Source organism: Anopheles ziemanni, chromosome 3, assembly GCF_943734765.1.
Source record: "Anopheles ziemanni chromosome 3, idAnoZiCoDA_A2_x.2, whole genome shotgun sequence".
Taxonomy (NCBI): domain Eukaryota; kingdom Metazoa; phylum Arthropoda; class Insecta; order Diptera; family Culicidae; genus Anopheles; species Anopheles ziemanni.
The window spans coordinates 93,896,001-93,917,403 of NC_080706.1; the positions used below are offsets into that span (position 1 = coordinate 93,896,001).

Consider the following 21,403-nt stretch of genomic DNA (forward strand, 5'->3'; position numbering starts at 1 on the left):
TCCGCCGTGGCCAAGCAACCGATCTCGACCCACGGCAGAAAGTCTCTCAAAACGCTCTCATCCTGTCGGCTTCAAATGGCCAAGGGTTACACTGTTCCACCGGTATATATGTACGTATATCCTCCACCCAAGCAGTACGCAAGACCCACACCCGTTGGCAAATTCGACCGGCAAAAGGGGTCCGTAATTAAAGCCAACCCATTCCATAGGAAAGTAGGAGACAGATGTGTCTTTGCACGCGTGCCCTGCGTAATTGCTACCGCGTACCGCCTTTCGCAAGAGGACGCAAGAGGAAAATGTCCGCCAGTCGGTGGAGTCGCGAAAGAAACTTGTGGGGTGGATGCAGTTGAGCGACATATTTCTTCTATCGGTCAGGAAATGCCGGACAGAAATGTTTCTACCAAGTAGGGCTAATTGGCCGTTGTTAGAATTCTCCACTCAAAAGTCGGCTTCCCTAATACCACCACGGAGTGCGTACGACCGGGGGAAAGTCATGGTAGCCGCACAAAAAAAGGCCATTAAGTAAACCGCTCCACTATCTATCGCCTCAATCAAGCGGCGTGATTTATCCGTTCATATCGGATCTATTCGCTTAAGATGTCTGAACCATCGAGAGAGAGGGGGGGCGAAAAGATTCTGGCTAAGCTCATGCTCGACGGACTATGACGACTGGTTGGATTTGGACATTACGAAGGGGCAAACTTCGGGGAACATTAAACAGACACCGAAACAACGAAACGTTTAGATAACGGATAGAGAGAGAAGCGGTTCGTTCGAGCTTATCGAGTGGCGTTTTGAGTGTGACAGTTTTTCCTAAAACAGCCCTTTCTAAATCCCCCCAGCCCCTGGAAAGGAGGTTCCAGGAGAGTTTCGAAACACTTTGGGCTACCTACGAATGGCCAACCTTTGGATTGCGTGCGCTCCATCTTGGGCGGGTAGTTAAACCAAGCGAACGGAAGAAAAAAGAATCTGTCTTCTTGTCCGTCGGTCTCTTTGCCTTGCATAGAATGGAACATTCCTGTCCTATGAAACATGCTCTCGGGGCCCCCCCTTTTGTAGTGGGGAACAGGCAATGTCTCGCCAGAATAGAAAATGCCAGACACGCGCCACCACACATACACGACGCTGCCCGTCGTGGATCTGTATGCTAAAAGTATTGCTATATTTATTGAAAAGGGTTTTGTTGCCGCGAAAGGTGGCTGGAAGTATGCGGCATGCGTTCGCGTAAGGAAACGGAACCGGGTCGACGACCCCCGGGGGCCGGTAGCACGAGCCCCTGTACGCCGATCGTGACCATCCGGCAGAATGTGAGAAGTACAGCGAGGTTGTTTGGATACGACCTCACATGTGTCGGGGATGGTGGAATGGGGGGGTTTGGTGTGAAATTGCAGATGTAAATAAAATGTCATCCTCCGGTGTCGATCTGAAGGAGCTGGAGAGCTCTGTGAGTTGCACTTTCACGACCCAGGTTTTGCTGATGCATTGCAGTAAGTAATACGCATTCTGGGCGAGAATCGCTACTTCATTCCGGACGTCTGATCTGATCCGGCCAACAGCTGAACTCCCGGCAGACCACAGACCCTCCGTGAAGTAATGGACCGATGGCAAGCCTAGGGCGCAGTGCAAATATTTGCGATCGCTTTGCAATGATTGACCGCGCGCCGAACGAGGAACGAGATGAATCGATGATGTCGTAACCTCCTCCAACAAGAAGGAAACAAATCTTGTCTTGCCAAAGCCCGACGACGGCATCCACAGCTGACAAGTTATGGAATCGAAGTGTGGAACCTGACAGTACACAGCACTCGCCCAATGATCCCGCCTGCCGGAGGGCCTCACCCTGGATGGGTCTCGGGATCCATCCCGGCGTTCGTCAGCATTTATTATTAATAATACACATCGTCATCGTCAGCTCCCGAGCGTGCCGCGGGCGTGCGGAATGACTTGTTTTTGTCGTCGCCGCAGCCATATTTCTCCGCCATTACCATTAGCCAACTGCGAGAATCGGTATCAGCGGAAAGTGTCTTTTCTGTGCGCTCGTCCGCCTTCGCCGGGGAGGTTTTAACGGTCGCTGAGATCATCATCGCGGGAACCGAAATCGCACTCGAAGAGCAAAGCCACTAGCAAAGCAAATAAAATTAAATCTCAATCCAGTACAATGTGTTGTTTGTGGGAAGAAGTGGAGGATGTATTATGCAACAACTCGAAGGATGGCACAAATGGAACATACATCCTTAGGGCTATAAGTAAACATGACGTGAGTAAGGCATGCGATTTCGTAGACTGTGTGTGACAGATTCCTAAACTATTGTTTTGAACCCTCTGTTTTCATTTATGCATGTCAAAACACACTTCGGATATTAATGCAGAACTTTTGGTAGTTTAGGTTTTTAATGTTTCTTCCATAAAACATCATTAACTAAACCATATTATCCCTTATTCTCTTTCCTTCAGGTATGTACAGAAGCGCAGACGAAATGAATGACAGTTTCTTCCCCCTAGCTTAGCGCATGTTTACCCACGGAGATTGGTATGATGTAAATATTTTGATTAATGAACTATGGAACGCCCGTTTCCCTTTTCACCACTTTCTTCGCGACGCACCCATTTTCGAGCCCTTTATCGTTAAAATATGTAATGACCCTCTTTTTAGAAATTAAAATTCTTTATTATCTACCCTTGTTTGCGATGGTATTAATATTTTCATGGTACTGGTGGTTTATCAGTAACACTGCTGGTGGTTCCATTTCGCCAAAGGGAACGGATATGGAACCGGATATTGTGCATGCGTTTTGTGGGTCAACAAAAGTTATAAACCCTTGGATCTTTTCACTTCAACTGAATGTTTACATCCCTTCTTATTGCTGAATGGACGGAATGGATGCGGCTTGATTAAGTTGTTTTTCTACCCAATCACTAGCAGCAGCGATCCATTTCACTGTCAGTTAGACGTTTTCCTACACGAGTTCCCGGAAGTGCGGAACTGTCAATCGATAGGTCCGGAGGGGCGTTAATTGGACGTATGCACGCGCGTGGCATCATTTACACCGCCACCAGCTGGACGGCGAAAGCAATGAGGCCGATAGAACAGTCCAATATTGGAGGGAAATTACCTTCCAGTGTTGGAAAAACGATAGATAACGCAGGGAACAGCTCATGTCTAACCGACCCGGGGCGGGGGGACAAACAACCAGTACGGTTTCGAATTTCATTTTCCGATTACAGGGAGCCTAACAGTTTGGTCAGACTGCACACATCGGGGTGGAGGAGAACTCCAAACATCCAATCGAAGGCATAGACGGCACTCGTCATGAACCATGAATGGTGTTATTGAACCCGCGATCTTAGGAAGAGCGGCCTACCCAGTGGCCTGGGAAAAAAACTCCCTCATCCCCCTTTGGGGGAGCTGATAAGATATGTTTTGAAACCGCCAGTATATCGATCGTATCTGACTCCCAGTGTATTTTTTATATATTTTCCCCAGCGAGTAACATAAAAATGAGGCTTTATGGAACCAGGCGACAAACGTCAGTCCGTAACGTTTTGGTAGATGGCGACAGTGGGATTAAACGTGGGGCGTCAAGTTACGCACTCGCTTGGAAGGCGATTAACCATATTCCTTGAACTCCCTGTTTTCAATGGCGTGCCCTCCCCCCTGTGATCCGCGCGAGATAGGTCAAAATGTTCACCCCACAATCGGACACTTTAAAAACACTTTTTACCCCCGGACAGTATCGGTTCGAAAACCCATGTATTTCCCCAAAGACATGGGTCTAGGCAGTCTAAAGGTTTTTTTTCTCTCAAAGGGGAAGTGTTATTATTATTATGGAGAGTACTGCTTACGCCTCAGCAGTCGCCATCAACATGAATCAATTTTTAACATTCAACAGACGCTTCGCTTGCGCAACAAAACCCGTCGCCCGTTGCGTTGTGCCAGAAAATGGGCCCGAGAGCAGCTCCAATATTTACATTCTTTGGCTCGGCGTTTGGGTGCGCTTATCAGTGTTTGGTGGGTATTTTTTTTACGATGAGATCAGTGTCGGAAAATAGAACTTGGTGCAGCCGAGGATCGAATGCCTCGTAAGGGAGTTCGTTAGAGGGAACAAATCGAACGTGACTAATGATGGCGTTGCAATCATTTGCATGTGTTCGGTAAATTGTAACACTTTTTTTCGCTTTTCGAACAATGTTTTCGTTTGTGCGCTTGATTTAAGGCTTCGGGTTTTTGATAACCCACTCTTAATTGGATTCGAAAAAAGTAAAAGTAATTAAACGGCTTGCAAGCAGGGTGGACATAAATACACAAAGAATAATTTGAATAAGAAACATCTGCAATACTTTCTCCATTTCTTCTCTCCAAGCTAACATAAATAAAGGTATGTTTCTCCACTTTGGTAAAATGAATCGATTATGCTGGTTGGCTTTTTAATGCAACACTTCTTCTATCAGTTTTGCCTCGATGCGGGTCCCCAGTCTTTCTACAAGTTCTTGCAAAGTGCGACCCACTTCTACAGCGCTATCGTGTGGCTCTACTGTTTATGCTAATTTGTTGTGGAAAAAAGGAAAAGGGAAATGGGTATCCACGATTCCCGATTCCCGAAGTGCAGGGCGTGAGAAAGCTCCGAACAGACAGGTAACTATATATATATATAGATAACCCAACCGGTGATGGTTACAACCGCAGCCATACTCTAAGGGGTTTCTTTTGTAACGTTTTGTGTCTGACCCTCATAAAGAATACATCTAAAATGGACCTTTCCTAGACCTGCGGTCCGGTTCGAACCCACGGGAAATGCACCTTGCTACTCATAGCAACAGGTTTTTTTCTGTGGTTTTGTGAACGAACTCGAGCAAATGTGTGCTCCGTTTTATCGCGTCATATTTTACCTGGATCAGTCGGAGTTTTTCCCGCCTTTCTGCTTTCCCCGTATAACCATTTTTTTCCACTTCACTTTATCACCGGTTAGAAAACAACACATCTGCTTGGCCGTGATGTAATTTTCATAAAATCCGATAACGATTATGACAAAGGATGGAGAGTGTTACAAAATCGATCCGCGTACCATCGATTGATTAGCTTTATCCGATTCAAATTCGTAACGGTCTTCAGGCGGCCCTTTTGGATACTGTTCGGTGGTTGGTGAAATTAATTTCCAGAGGCATGATTTATGTAAATTCTATTAATTCTTATTGCCTATCAAATTTGTATGCGACTTCCATCGCAGTTTTACAACCTAGTATAAATCATTGGTATTGTGGCCAGTAGAGTTCTAACGCCGACTGGAAGACTTTACGATTTAAGGTCGACTGTGCGTTGGAAACTCTGCCTTTTCTTCCTTTCCGTTTTAGAGCACCGAGTTTTCGTTTCGCCCCGTTCTTGTATCCCAAAAAGAAGCAATTAGAAATCCAACGAATCGAATGCATTTTTCCACAGTGAGCCGATGACACGTACACGTTTGCCCGCCCGTTGTGAGCAATTAAATCACGTCTCCTTTTTTCCCCCTACTATTTCCAAAGACCACGCTCAACACGGAAGCCCTCCGACACGTCGCTAGACTCAACAAACACGAACATCAAGTTCCCATTTTGTGTGGTACTTCCAGATTTTATTTTATGCTGCCCTACGATCAGGTTCCTTTAATTCGATGTTGATGGCTCAGGTGAACGACGGGGACCGTTCTTGCGTCCCAGGAACCCAATTGGTATACCCAAAATAATGGTTACGTGGCGAACGGCCATCGAAAACGGAACAGAACAGAGAAATAGAGCCCTAGATCACCGGGGACCACAATCACCGTAATCTAATCGGCCCCGTAAAGACGCGTTTGTCGCTTTGTCCTGCGGGTTCTTCGGCTTGCATCCGGGTCTCTTTGCCTGATCCCACGGTGGTACCCGGTGCTAGGCGTTCCCTTTTCCTCCATTTTCTCGCCACAAAAGGATAATAGAATTAATTATTGGTCCTTGATTGCGTCTTCGGAGTCTTTCTTCTTTCCTGCATCTTAAGCGGTGGTTTTGGGATTGCACCCGAAAAAACCCATCATTCAAGCGATCGGGAGTTGATCGAGTACGGGATAGGGATAGTAGTTCCGTGTAGATGAGAGACCATGCAGCCGATTTAGTTGCAGTAGCGATTCGGCATCGGTTTCGGTCGAGATCAAAGTAGACCGATCCTGAAGAGAGCGGTACTCTCAGGTATCTTTGATCGATATTCATGATTCAATTAATGCACCCTTTTCCGAAGATGGTCGAATCAAAGCTCCTTACGCCTGGGACTTGTTTGATCCAATGTGTTTGTGTGCTCTTGAAAGTGTCGAGATGTCTCACTTAAGACACAATCCTTCTCATTACACCGTGAGATATGCATGTCAATACCAAACATGGTGCAAGACTATAAAAGAGACTATTTTACCACCGATGTTCTGTGTCAAAGTTAGACCAAATTCACTGATGCTTGGCTACCTTAATTGAGTTTTATTGCACCTGCTCTTGTTAACATTGGTCTACCTGTTTTGAAGGCAACGATCAAAAGACTTCCATCGTCAGAGTCTTTAGACCATATTGCTCCCAGATGTGCTCGCTGGTGCGCATAACATCACTTTAATTGCATTCCACCGGCACGCTGTGTATGACCACACTGGTTATGGCATAATTAATCAGCTTGCCCGACGAGTGTAGCCTAACAAGCACTTTACATGACCGGATGTTTGACCATCTCCTGAACTCTCCTCCGGCTGCCCGTAACAAGAGATCGTACTGTGTCGGTATGTCGTAATAGTTTGCCATCGCTTAGAGCCACCGAGGCCAGTAGTGAGTATAAAACATCAGGGTCAGTTGGGTCTGTTTTTGGCGTGCACCTGAAACAGATCCATAACCGATGCGACGGTGGACGTTCACAGATCGGCGAGTCCTGCTTGCGGTCGGGGTAGAAAAGCGCACGGGACTACTTAATTCCCATCGAACCGGAACACTGCAATCACTGACACACGTCATGATGCGTTGGCAAGATCGGGGCCCCAAACTCCACGCCAATCTGAGCATCACCATCTTATAGCGCGAACGAACGATCGGGCTATTAGAAGCGGTGAAATGTTTATACATTTTGGGGTCCGCGGTCGGATATCGTTTCGCGGGGGGGAGGGAGTTACGTAAGAAACGATGTACGAAAATAAAAGCTCAACTGCTGCTCACCTGCTGTGAAGATGAGTTTCAGTATCTTTTCGCGGCGTCGACGGCTTCTGCTGGGTGATTTTAGGCTCGCGCAAAACGATGCAATGTCTTGCAACCGGAAATTATAGCGCAACCAAGCGCCTAGACGCCGCACGGCGTGGGCAATATAAAGGAAGGCCGGAGGCTTTTCTTTAATACCTTCCCATCGGTCTTCTTCTGTCGTCTTGGCGGGCGAGTGGGTGATAGGAAACTGTGAGCGGTTCGATGCGACCGGACCGGTGTCGGTCAGTGTCAGCTGTAATTGGGGGGTGTGTGTAAATCCGTTTTGGCGGATGGCATTGCGTGTACCTGTGCCGTATCATCTGCAGGGGGAGTCTTAGTTAGCGACACCGGTCGGTCGGTCGGTCAGTCGGTCAATCGGAGATGTCATATTTTGGAGTCATTCGCCAGAGGTCAGTGGGTTAGGAGCGTTGTGTACTCTGCGTCCGCGTTCAGGTTGTGCTACCATCGCCCGTCATAACGAAAGTGTTGGAGCTCTCGAGAAGTGCCCTCGGTGCAGTGGTGAACAGGGTGAAAAACTGCCGTCGAAAAAGCCGAAGAAAAGTCCCGCAGGGTACGTAATGGAGGTCTTTTATTTTAACACCCGGCGAGTGCTCTGAAGAGGCACGAGGGCACTTTTTGCTCCCGTTCGTAAAGCAGTGAGTAACGCCACCTGCTTACAGAAACCTACTTAGGGTGGGTGCTATAAACATAAACAAGTATATAAAAATGTAAGAAAAAAAAGAAACTAAAATGATGTTAAGACTCTTGTGCGGCTGAGACAACGGAAAACACAAGTAAAACATAACAACAGAAAACATATGAAATAAAAAGGGTCTAGTCTTGCCTTTTAAAAAATGAGAGGGTGATGGTTGAGAGATAAATTGTTGAGTAAAATAACAATACGCCGTGAAGGTCGTGTGAATAGGAAGCCGAGTTAGGTAAAGTGCACGTGGTTCGAGTGGAAAATGTGATTGTTCGGGTTTTTTTCTCGATCCTATGCTGTTGATCATCCTTCAGTCGGTACAGTGTACCTTCAGTGACGGTGCTCTCTTCCATTGGGTTAAGTTGCCGTTAAGAGAATTGATCCTTTATTTTGATAATTGAACACTTTGCAAGGTTTTTGGAATCTTTTTCGTTTCCACTTTTGACATTCCAAAGTTGGATAATTTGTAGGAAAATCACATATTCCAACATGTTTGTAAAATTAACTCCAATGTCATCGATCTCGTTTACAATGCATTCGCCTCATTTAAATCTTATGTCACCATTCCAATACTGGCCTCAAAATCGCATCGATTGGCATTCTTCTCTTGTGCGGGAATGCGAAAAAGTGTGAGTATCGGGAAAAACCTCCATTTTGCCGTATAATACACGGCATCAAACCGAATCACGTATCGAATTAACTTGACCAGCAGGATCTCCTCCCGACTCGAGTGATACGATTTCGCAAGATAACCTCACAATCGACGGGAGTTGAGCAAATGCGGACGAATGGAATGTTGTGGCCTGTGGTAATTCCTCATTACTTCGGTCGTTCGAAAGCAGGGCAGGAATGGTCGTTTTTTGTTGAAATTACCATACGGTGCGACCATCGTACATCGTCCCCTCCTCGCTGGTGCAACGTCCCACTGGCTGCCCTGTGATCACTGTGGTCCACCGAAATTACCGATCGATTGTTTATGTTATGCGCAACGAACTGCCCTTCGTTCGCTGTTTCCTTTCCTTTCTCGTTTGGGGTTGGAACGTTGGCGTTCATCTCAATTGTGCGTTGTTTTGCGTGTGGTTTTTCTGTATCGTATATCTTCCATTTTTTTGCTGTCATTATGTCTGACCTGTCTTTTTATCCAGGGAAAAAGAAAACGGTTTTTTTGTTGTGAATTTTCCCGCCACACCCTCTACAACACCACGGATAGGTAGAGGTCTTGTAACATACCGACTGTGGCCATGAAGGTAGCATGTGGATCGCGCAACTTGTTTGTGCTTGTAGACAGAGTCGTCTGTGCGCTATCCTGTTGGTTTCGTGTTTATTTTGGCTACCAACCAAGTAGTGCCAATGCCAGCCAGAAGCGTCATGTTTATACGAATGATACATTGGGCAAGCATTGGAACATAAACCCCTGCACTCGTTGGTGGAAGCCTTGACATTATTTTCATTTGACTTGGTTCCTCAATTAAATGTTCCTTCTATACTCTTGTTATGCGGAAAATATCCATCAAATACCCACCCTTAACGGTTCATGAAAACTGTTCCCTTTGGTGCCTCGAGTTGTTTATATCTCTAACATAACACTGCGGTTGTAACTTGCGATGCTGTCACCAATCGCTCATCGACTCCAAGACAGTTGAGCTCAACTGCAAAAGTCGCTTGCCATCGCTTACCAGACACGTCAGGCACGGTCCAGTTCCTGGCGAAACTAGCTATCCGTTGAAGAAGCAAAACAGAAAACAACAGTCAGGGCCCCCCGCAGTCCTTAAGATGGGCGGCGATCAAATTACGCCGGTTTGTCATAAGCGGCCCCGGTCCACGAACATTTAAAACAACGCAAAAGAGCCAAGAGGCAAAACAAAAAACAACCGCCACCACTTCAAGGATCACAGAAAACCAACCCCGACCGGCCGAGGGTCGCTTTCGGCGGCAATAACATTAATAAGATTGATTGCATTACAATTAATGGTTGATCGGCCCTTCGGCGTCGTACGTTGGAACGCAACTGGAGTCACTTTGTGGTTATTTCGAGCTGTCAAGGGGAATGTGTCGTAAAGCGAGACGTTCGCAAAAATTCGCACAAAATTTTCCCGATCGGTCGCGATAATAAACGGAGTCCGGAGTTGTCAAGCCGTAGCCGATCATTACCTGCGGTTGAGGTTCCTCGAGTATCGCGGACGACCCAGTGATCGAATTTTACGTAAAATTGGCAAAAAAGGCCTCGGTCTCCAGTGCATTCCTTGCGAATAGTCAATCGACGACTGTTGGCTGGACAAAAAACCAGTGGCGTTCAATTTGACCGGACCAAATGATACCTCATTGCTACCAAGGTTCTGTTGGGCTACATCCTGAGGCTACATCGATTATAGGCGATAGAATTCTGCGCCAAACGAAGACGACTCCAAGCAGCAGCACCCTCGGAGCGCTTCTGTGCGCCTAGCCTTGTGCTAGCTAATTCCAAATTCGATTTGCGTAATACCTTGCCGTCAACGGGCAATGATGGTCAGTAGTGTGTCCATCCGATGATTAGTGGCGACACCGCGAGCGAGCGATCAATCGGCCGAAAGAGCGCTCTTTGGTTGGTTGATCCCGCGGACCAAAAAAAACGACCAACCTATAAGCCCCTATGGCATCATCTAACGTTTCGTCGAGAAGTAGGTTCCAACGACGCAAAACCCTGTTTCTTCCACTCTCCTGATACATATTCATGAGCTTGCCTTGCCGCTGCAGTTGGGCCAGCGATCTTCGCCGTCTTTCTTCGGGTCTGCCACGATGATGCCTCAGGTGAAAGATCTGGGTAGACGTTTCGCAGTTCGATCGCGTTTGATTTGGTTCCATCGGCTTTAGCGTCAACACACGACGACACGCTCTCGCAGCATGTGGTCCACTGTTCGGTCGAGAGGGGCCGCAATAACCGGGCGATCACCGAAGGTTGATCCCTTGGCGTAGGCGTAGGAGAACCTAGGCGGAAGATCTTTAGGCAACCCCGACCCGATTCCCGATTCAGTTTGTCTTGCGGGCGAAAAACGTGGTGCTTGATCCGGCGATTTCGATCTGCAGGAACCCCCCATTGAGCTGAGAGTTCTCGCCTCTGAAGGCAGCGTGCGAAAAGCAGCGTTCTCTGTCCCATCAATTGCCGGTTAGCCAGCAAACGTGATAGTTTAAAGGTGTGATTAGTGTGCTTTCTCGTGGGATTTCGTTTCTTCCAAACGACCTTTTGGAGACCATCTGGTTCCTCTGGTCAGAGTGAGGTAATCCTTTGATAGGCATCGACGGTAACCAGCGGACGGCTTTGTTTTCTCCACGATTCGTGGGTCTGATAAACGAAAAACGATCATTCCACAATCAGGTTTCCACTATCATCGTAGCCCCAATGGCTCTGGGGTGGTGAAGTGTTTCTTGGATGTTCACTGGCATTTCGTTCTTGCAGTCTTTCTTTTAGTCCGCATTCTTTGGTCATTAAATTTTTGACAGAGTTTTGAGTGGCCACACGTTTAGAAGCCGCGGTGTTTCGGTAGCCAAATGTCAAGGTTAAAAGTGTCGTCTGTCGTTGACAACGATCGATGGTTACAATGTTTGCTAATTTGCGGCCTACCTCGGGATGCCTACCACCGAGATATATGGACGAAGGGGTTGGTTTTCTTCTCCCAGGACACTGTGCATGGCTTTGTTTGTCCCTCGCAAACACTTTTACTGTCGATGCGCCGCGGAGGGCTCAACAAGCGGGAACCTGTTTGCGTTTTCAATGTAGCTTCTCGGAGTGTTTGGATTTTTGGTACCTCGGCCGAAGATATACGGACCCTCCACACGCAAGGATTGTTAGCTGACATTTAAAAATTATTTGTTTCTTGATTAAGCATTGCCCAAGAATCGGCTGGCGCGATATGAAAACCATAAAATTTAATGTTTTCAACGAACGACTTGGTTAATTGGATTTGATTGCGGTGAAACGCCACCTTTTAAAGCGCTGCTGCTGCTGCTGTTCGCTTGTTAATTTCGTCGTTGTTGTTCCCTTAACTCAAATCAAATATCAAAGCCACTTAGCATTTTAAACGTTTAGTTTATCATGTTTTAAGCCGTCTGCTTTGATTGATTGTCTGTAATCTAAATGGTTATAGGCTGCGAACAGATTCTCAAAACATATCTAATTAGAATGACAAAAAGAGACCATCCTGAAGCCATCAAACGTTAGTACTCATTCGAAAGGGGGCTAACCAACAGACCGTAACCAAAACACAGGTTATTGCAAACGTGATCGCTCCCTTCGTGCCAATTCCCACCGGCAATAAGTGCACATCCCACACCAAATCGACCACAAACCGCAACAAGTTTGTTTGCAACAATCGATCCGAAACTGGGTGGTTAAACGTAATAAATTTTAATCAGATACTGTACTCCCCAAACCCCGGCACAACTGTCGTCGTCGGTGTAAGTCTTTCGCATTACTCTGTTTTTCCTGTGGCTTAGGTTTTCCACAACAATAAAATGACCCTTCCTTCCTTCCGATTCTTCGCAAAAGGGCCTTTTTTTGGCAAACGTTGAAACTAATTGTTCTAGAGCCAAAAACCTCCTCACCATTTCCAATGCAACGACGCTGGAGGCAATTGCGATTGATATGGAGGGAGACACGATTTGGAATCGCCGCTTATCCGAAGCGGAAAGTCGCCCGAACAACTTCGTCAACAAAGTGCAATTGCAACAGGGTGTGTAACGAAAATAAAAATTTAATTGCAAATGTCCTTAGTTCCCCTTGTTGTATTTGTGAGCGTCGGGGAAATAAGGCTGATAGTCCTTTTTGGCGTTAACTGTAACCGCTCCGATTTGAGGGCTTGTTGTTCGTCGCGTTTAATTTCCGATCTCCCAAAGTGCAGAGCTCGCCGTAAGTGAAATACAATCAAACAGAGAATCGACAACATCGCTATATCGCAGGGATGGACTGGTTGGTGGACAGCTGCAGCTACGAGTTTGTTGTTTGTCTGCGACTTTAGCGACCATTTACGGGGTTCCCGATTTAGCGGAAGCGGATCGTTCCCTCCCTAAGCTTCCCGTCACAATTGAAGGTCACGGACGGAGTGGAAAGGAATAAAAATAAGCAGTATTAGCTCGCGGGGTTGAAAACAGGCAAAGGGCTCTTCCTAAGGGATTACGGATGCGCTTGCGTGTTCGCTGGCGTTCGATACGCATCCATATCCCATCCCGCATCCTGCGATCCTTGCCAGCTGTTTTGTTGTTTCAACATTACACCACCACCAACAGCACGCCCCGGAGCTGTACCACTCATCTTCCTCCGGATCTGGCGGTTATGACGCGTTCGGTTTCGTTACCCGAAAGCGAACCCCAATTTCTGACGCGGATGCTTCCGCCTCGGTCGGGTACTCGAGGGAAATTCTGTGACCCGGATTCTGCCCATCATTCAGTAAGCAGCGATCGAAAGTACGAAAGACACGGGAAGCTGGCCTCGAATTTAGGCTAATAAGATACAGTTCCGACCGTACGGCGACCCGTTGTCCCCCGGGTGGGAAGGTAATTGGTAACTTAACGCTTAATTGTGACCGTTTGTAGCGTTCGGGAAGAGTATGCAATTTTTTATTGGGGTTTTTTTTGTCGCGATGTTTGCTAAATTAAAGTAAAATCAAATAAGAGACGATAAAGAGACACCCGAAAACGGACGCATCAAAAACTAGGACGTTGGCGAGAAACTAACGAACTTGAAAGAAAGGTTCCATTGTGTGAAGAGAGATGAACTTCACCACAAGACAGAAGAGACCGGTTTCGGTCTTTTTAGTCTGGATAGTAGATTACCAGAACTCCGTCTGCGGACGGTGTCAGCTGTTTGGTCCCGTCCGGTTCATGGTTGAACTATGGCGCCGTCCCTCGGTTCCACTTTTGGCACTTACTTACCGGTGTAGAACAGCTGGTACCGAAACGATACCGGTACTGTAGCCGACACCTGGAAGTGAGGATCGCGAAATTAAAACCGTCCCACTTTGGGTCATTAACAGAATGCGACGTGGATGAGTCAGACACAAACACAGTCAGAACATTGTCGACTCAAAATGCAGGAAGAGGGTTTTTCGGAAGATGGAAGGCACCATTTTATGACGTTCCTACGCGCCGTGCCTATTGTTCGGGTTGTATTCATTCCCGGCCGGTTTGACGGTCGGTTTGTCAAAAGGTGGCAACAGAAAGGTGCCGGAATAACATTATGCTAGATTTTTATCGCGCGCCCACCACGGTGTTTAGTCATCAGAGGTCGAGGCCTACTAAGCTGTGCGAAAATCGGTATAGTTTCAGATGACAGCTATTATTCTGGCCAGTGACAAGTTCATTGTAACTCACAGCTCGTAATGGGGTTTGTACCCAAAAAGATTTTGTGGCCGGTCGAACGGCTTTAAATGATGCGAAAGAAATCGTACTAAGAGAGGATTGGTGAGCTTTATTTCTCAGCGTGGATGAATTAGTTGTAATAGTATGGAACATCCTCTTATAAATGCCACGAAATCCGTTAGTAGAACTATTGTAGATCGGTGTTCAGCCAGCCGTTCATTATGCCGGGAGATACCAGATTCAAGATTTGAACTCATGACTTGTACACCTGGGCCATGGGCATAAAATCCCTTCAAGTTATGCATTAAGTCCCCAATCAATGTCAGTTTTAAAATAATCCCCAATATCCAACGTTCTTCAGCATCAAACCGGATTCAAATGCACTCAGAATTAAAGATGGACTCAAAATTTACTCAATCAAACACACGCCAAATTATCTACTTAAAGTTGTCCATGGTCTGAGGATCCCCATCCGCAAGAAATGCTCACGTTGCACTTGCAAATCATCGTGCCAATTGTTGGCGGTCGGTGCTGTGTTGTGGCAAAAATAATACACATTTATGAGCCTCTTGTGCTACACTTCGCGCTGACGATGCGGTTTTTATCGGAAACGAAACGCTTGACGCCTTTAGGGACCAATATCATTCCGCCTGAGGATCGCTTCTTGCAACTGCCGAGACACCGTCCCGTTGGTTTGCTGCACTCGATGAGAGGGTACTCGACTGCGGCACCATTAACCTCGCGTCGTGCCAGTGATCATTGGTAATTTTATGCAAATTGCACGAACCTCGCGTTCCGTCGCCAGATTACTCGAAGACGACGAAAAGGGGGAGACGATCATCGGGCCACAAAAGAAAACCCCTGCAATCCCGCAACACAAATGCACACATTCTGATTGATTTGTGAATTGTCGGTGGCTTTCCGCCCGCTGTACGTGTGCATTAATGTGTACGTTTGTTTGTTTGCTTATTTATTTGCCCATTGTTGTCCATTGTTGCCCGCGACCACTCTCGCGAGCATCCGAGATCAGCCGGGATGGCACACACGCAGGAGACGCAAAAGTGCATTCTTCACCGTAGGCCCTTCCAAGTTTGGATCTTCGGCTGCTGGAGAAGAAGTGGGCTTCCTTCGGAGTCCGGGGCGTGTGCTCTCGAGCTCAATGTCAGTCTGCCCATAATGGGCCGCGAACGTAGACAACGTGTCTACGATGGTGTTCTGGCACGATCTGAGGTTTTTTTTTGCTCCCCCCCCTCCAAGGTGGTTTATCTCCCTACAACAAGTCCTCACCCCGGTGCGTGCCTCGCGAGGTCACCGGTGAGAAGACGAGGTGTTTCTGTTCTACATCGGAATGGCACAAAAGCAAGCAAGCCTCCCGTTGCTCTTTGATGTTTATTTTTCAAAAAAAGGTTTTTGCCCGTGCTGGGTTTCACTTTGTGATGGTAATTAATGTGACTAATCATACACCTCCTCCTCGGCGGTGGCGGTGGTTGGGCTCGCGTTTGCGCCAAGGTGGAATCGGAGTTGGAAACGTGCCCCATGCTCAAGTTGTTGCTCGATACTGCTACGCTTCTTTGTCGTTTGGGGTGTGGGATGTGTGGGAAACAATCGCTCAAAATGACCGTAGTTGGCATCGGCTCTGGGAGGACTAGGTGTGGCGATTCCGTACACGCCTGATGCTCTCGAGTCATCCGAAGAGGCTATCATCACAAGCGGCACCTCTCCGTTGTTGGAACGTATATTTGTGAAATGTAAACCGACATCTTTGGCGGGGATTTCAGTTGCAAAATTACACCCTTTGCAGGATGTACGATCTCTCTCGATCCCTCCTTGGCATATGCATCGGCAGCGGAGTTATTGATTACCGAACTCGCCGCGCTGAAGGCGTGTGTCAGAGGCTGCGTAGGAACATCGTCAAGGCACCTGCTAATGCTGGGCTTACGCTCAAGCAACAACAAAAAAATCGTCAATTAAAACCACCTTCTGCGGCCCATGAGTATCTCTAGGGTTCCGTAGATATTTAACCCTTCATGCAATGTTGCCAAACTAAAACAGAATTCACTTTTTATTAACACTCTAACGTCCGGATACACGCATAGATGTAATGACTCCGTATCAGTTTGCATCCGATCACATCATTTTGGTGTGCTGTCAACGCTGTCACCTGACACGCTCCATAGACTACTAGATATAAACAAATGTCAAATGGAAAATAAACAAATTTCATTAAATTCGAATAAAGATTGATAAAGAATGATTAAACTTAGGATAGGAGGTTTAGACTTTAAATAAAAGTGTACCTTGAAGGGTTGCATGTAATCTTGCACAAGTGTTTTAGAAGGGTTTCCCGTCAGCTAGGAAGGTACTCCACATCATTCTACAGCGAATGCTACCGACCATTTTCGGTGGAGTAAAAAAACTGTCCACCAACGCATTGCAACCTTTGTTGCATGCCATACCGCTGACGACCATTGCGACAGTATCTCCTGGAATGCCCATTTCCACAGGGAGGCCTTGTGCGCTACTGCTCCGACGAGCCCTTCCACCTTCCACCTTCGGCCCAACCAAGTACCAAGTGCTGGAGTCGTATTTGTTTAATGAAGTGAATCTAATTAAATAGTTAGCTACGTTAGTTCAGCCGTTTGCTTCGCCCTCATACAACGACAAATGCGACGACTAGCGTATCCATTATTCAGCGTTAGGGATCGCGGCTAATAAAGCAACAAATCATTTATCGTTTCATCGCCCTTTTGAATCGGCAGCCAAGAGAAGACGCACAACCACACGGCACCACCCGACGATGCACTTGCACCGAACGAAAGATTCCCCCCCGAGATGCATAATTCCCCAGAGCTCGTTTTATGTATGGGTTCCGTTGTTTTCGCTTTCGATTCGATTTGCGCCCGCCCGAGAAGTTAAAGGTTCTCATGAATTGAAGCACATAAAATCAGTCTCATTCGCGACGCCGAAGGGGCATGGCCGCGTACCGACGGTAGATCTGGCTTGTCGGTTTAATGTCCGATCGTTTTCTGGTGCAGGACAGACGCGAAGTGTTTTCGATAAATAAACTGTTGAACGAGTAAGAGAGAAAGACAAGACACGGCGGGACAGTCGGCGGGGAACAGTAGTTTGTGTTTGGTGCGTTGGGGTTTGGGACCCGGCGGGTGGGTTGTCCAGCTTCAATTAATTTCAATAATAACTCTCTTTCATCGCCGTTTGTCTTTACAGATTCCGCGGGCATCTTGCAGAAGTGGAGCAAGCTACGGCGTCGCTGCGCCTCGTTCAAGTCAGTCTCTGGCCCGGCGTCGCTCGATTCGGACACTAACTTCATCTTGGCCGAGCATCCGGGTCACTATCAGATCATCAGCACGGCCACCGGCTCACCGGTGCAACCGCGTGCCACTCACGTACACCTTCCCCCGGCGGGCCATCCCGGAAACAACAACAATCCGTCACAACCGTCGACGAAACTGCACCACCATCATCATCCGCTGCAGCACGGCCATCACCACAGCCAACACCATCAACACCACCACCACCACCATCGTCATCAGCATCCGGCCCATCGTCATCTTCATCCGCATCATCCGCACCTCCACCATCAGCATCACCATCATCCGCTGCATCACCATCCGCTCGTGGACTACCCGCTGCCCGGGAGTCATCTCCTGCAGGACTCACCCGCACCAGGGTACGATCCGAAAAACTGGGAGCTCCGTCACTCCAGCTCCTCCTCAGCGTCAGCGTCTTCCTCCTCCACCATCGGGGCACCGCCACCGTTAGCTCCGTTACCTCCGGATTACTGGCAGCACTACACGCCACACGAACCGAGCGATGTCAAACTGTGGCGCCTAGGTGCACACCAAACGTACGCCCATCGGATCCACGTCAATCCACCGCAGCGACGTAGTGCGCACAGCATCGACTGGGAGTACAGCGTCCATCGGTACGAGAGTATGTGCGAGCAGCTGCCACCGCCTCGAATTTTCCGCACCGAAAAACTCCAATACTACGACGAGCTGGCGGAGGTGAAGGTGAAACCGACGGCGGTTCCGACGGCGGTGGGCAATGGGGGTCATCCACAACCACCGTGCGCTACCGATGGCACCCCACCGGGTGTCAAGGTGGCAAAGGAGATCAAGCTACCTAGCTTGAAGACGTTCAAGTCGGCCTCGATGCGTCTTCCCGGGCAAAAGTCATCGATACACGAGGTGCAACAGTTGTTGCGCAGCAAGTTCAACCGGATACACGCCGGTTTGCGTAAGCGGCGAGCGCTTTCGGTGCAGGAGGTGTTCCAGCTTCCGGCCCCGGGAGGACCGGCGCAGGCTACCCCTACGAAGCCGACATTCTACGTGCCCTCGCCACTGGTTAGCGAACGAACGCCACATCGAAACCATCACTCGGTGCCTCGGTTTAGCGAAGAGGATGAGGGAAATGGTCGCGTTGGATCACCGTACGACGGGGACGAGGATGAAGCTGACCACGCACTGCCACACGAAGAGGATCTCCCGGGTGAAGACGATGGTCCGGTTAGCTTGCCGTACATTAGCGAAACGATGCTGGTCACTGAACCGGTCACGGCGGGCAAAGTAAACCTACGTCGGGCCGATCACTGCCCAAGTCCGCGCAAGGAGCGTACGAAAACCTGGTACCGCAGCATCGACTTCAACGGCGCGCTGCAGAAGCTGGACGTGCAACGAAACTCCCCGGACACACCAAAGAAGCCGCCCGAACCGGAACCGGCGACGACGCCCTCGAAGCCGACGAAACAACCGGACGGTGGTGGAGTGCTGAAGCCGAACTTTTCCATCGGCGGACGGGTCAGTTTGCGCGAGCGCGTGGAAAACATGAACCTCAGCCGGCTGCGTCCGTCGAAGGGCGGGGATCGGGGTAGCCCGACACCGAGCACACCGGTGGCGGTGGTGAAGAAGGTTTCCGACGGCCGCAAGATACGTCCCCGTAGCCACTCGCCGCTGAAGAACATCAAGATTAACCTGATGCCGGTGAAAAAAGGCGCCGCCGCCACGAACTCCCAAGCGAACGACAAACCGACGAAACGGGAATCGATCGGTCTGTTCGGGCGCATCAATCGTATGATGCATCAGCATGGGCTCGTCGGTGGGTCTGGGGAGAAGGTCGGCGGCACCACCACCGACAGTAGTAGTAGCAGCCCACGGAAGACAAGCAACGGTAAATCACCGGCAACGGGCACACCCAAAAATGGCACCGAGGAAGTTACCGGCACCCCGTCGACAGCGGTTAAGGGCATCGGCACCGGCGTTGGCGTCAGTACCATCGGTGGGAACGTAAGCAAGCAGTCGACGATACAGAAGCTGACGCAGCTCAGCAGCTGCAATCGGCGGGAGCAGCAGTTGCAACAGTCCAAGACGGAAACCGCCCCGGAACGTGACCGGAAATCCAAACAGGTGAGTCAGTCAGTGCCCTCCGGAGTTTGTTTACCATCCATCCAAATGAAGTGATAGTGTACAGCAGTTCGTGTGAGGAAATTCTGATTGGCTTCTACCTCCTCGAGAGGGCAAAATTATTCTTTCCCTTTTCCAAGAATACAATGTCATACTTTTGGAATGTCCTAAGACTAGCGAGAGACCGTTCGTCAAGAGACACAAAATGACTCACTTCCAAAACAGTTCCCCCTACATGAAGAAGCTGTGTCTGTCACAACAGCAAAAACTTGGGGAATGAAAATGTTGGTCAAAAATGTAGTTCAAGCCAAAGACAAGATCTTCAGATTGATCTTAAAAAGGAGGTTGTCACAGCCGGCACTAACGAATGTTGACGACATCATAACATCGAGGCAACAGTCGAGGTAACACGACGAGCCAAAGCCAGTAATCATCTTCCCTGACCTCTCGGCTCGGAAGCGGTCAGCTGATGGTGGTTGTAAGTGTTGAAGTAAGACAAATGATGTAGCACTTTTAATTGTGTCCACTTTCCGGGGTAGAGTTTTTCCCGCCTTCCGGTGGCAGCACCGTATGGATGGTTCCCACCGGAATGCCGCCTTCCAATCGGTTCCGCTTCGTGTTTTCATTTCATTTCGCTGCGTCGCTTGCTTTCAACACAACTCCCCCACCTCTTTTGGGGGAGAGGGCGTTGATTGCATTATATGATTGTAAACATTATTATGATGAGCCACCCGCCGAGCTCCACTCCTAAGGGCTCTAACTCCAACAGCCTAGAACAATGGCTTCGAACGAACGGGTTGTGGTGGCGATCGAGCTCGTTTGAAACGGAAAATCTTTCCCCCCGAGAAAGAGGGAAAAGTGATTAGTTTCACGCCCACATCGGCCTCACTTTCCCGCACGTCGGTCAAGTTCTCGACCACGCCGATATTCACCTTGTTTGAGACCGGTTGACTGTTGAGGCGTCCGTCTCGATCGTTCGTTGTTACGCCCGGACTTAAGTCGGAACTGATCAAAGACAACGATCAAGACCTTGGCCTCCCCCCAACCGTCTTGCTATGAAAAGTTACCCCGTTTCCGTAGGGCAACACGTGATCCGAGTAATTATGAGACGGCGAGAGGTGAGAGATCATCCCGTACGCATGACGCAACGGTATTCGGGGACGGGAAGGAAGACCGTTTGCTTCCCCTGTTAATTTTGGGGAGAGATAAATTAAAAATGTTAATTCATTTCGAGAAGGTTTTCGTCGTTTCCACTTGCCTACGTCTTACTTGTCTTTCCCCGTTCTGACTTTCCTCTCCAGGTAAGTGCATGCGTGACCTGTCTCGCGAGCCGTTTTTTCCCCATGGGTTGCCATCCGTGGCAGCGTGGCGTCGGCTCATAATTTTACAAAACAATTCTTTTACGCCGACGACAGACAGGTTTCGCGGTACGGAATTTATTGCCCTTTCGCGTTTCGTGACTTCGTTCCGCGCTCGGAACTGACCTGCTGGCTGGAGTCTAAGGCTTCAAATCTGGTCTCTGCCGGTCCACAAAAGACAACCCTTAAATGGACGTAGGCAAATGTGAAACGCGAACGATTATGCTGCCATAAGCGGCGGTACAAGTCGTACGTCATGTTGATCCTCAGAACCAGTGCTACTACTACACCACCGAGTGTGTCCGAGTGTCCGGGTAAGAACAGAGGGAAGCCACCTGTGTGTACACACTCGGTGCCCTTTCTCGCCGGTGAGCGATTGCTCA

The 21,403-nt window shown here is 48.6% G+C and overlaps 1 protein-coding gene across 1 annotated transcript in view; it reads left to right on the plus strand.

Annotated features, from left to right (window-relative positions):
• Nucleotides 1-21,403, plus strand: part of LOC131288597 (uncharacterized) — a 48,141-nt gene that overhangs the window by 14,089 nt on the left and 12,649 nt on the right. Inside the window, exon 2 of the mRNA XM_058317744.1 lies at nucleotides 17,468-19,665. Coding sequence (XP_058173727.1) covers nucleotides 17,468-19,665 — 2,198 coding nt within the window. The remainder of the gene's footprint in view (nucleotides 1-17,467; nucleotides 19,666-21,403) is intronic.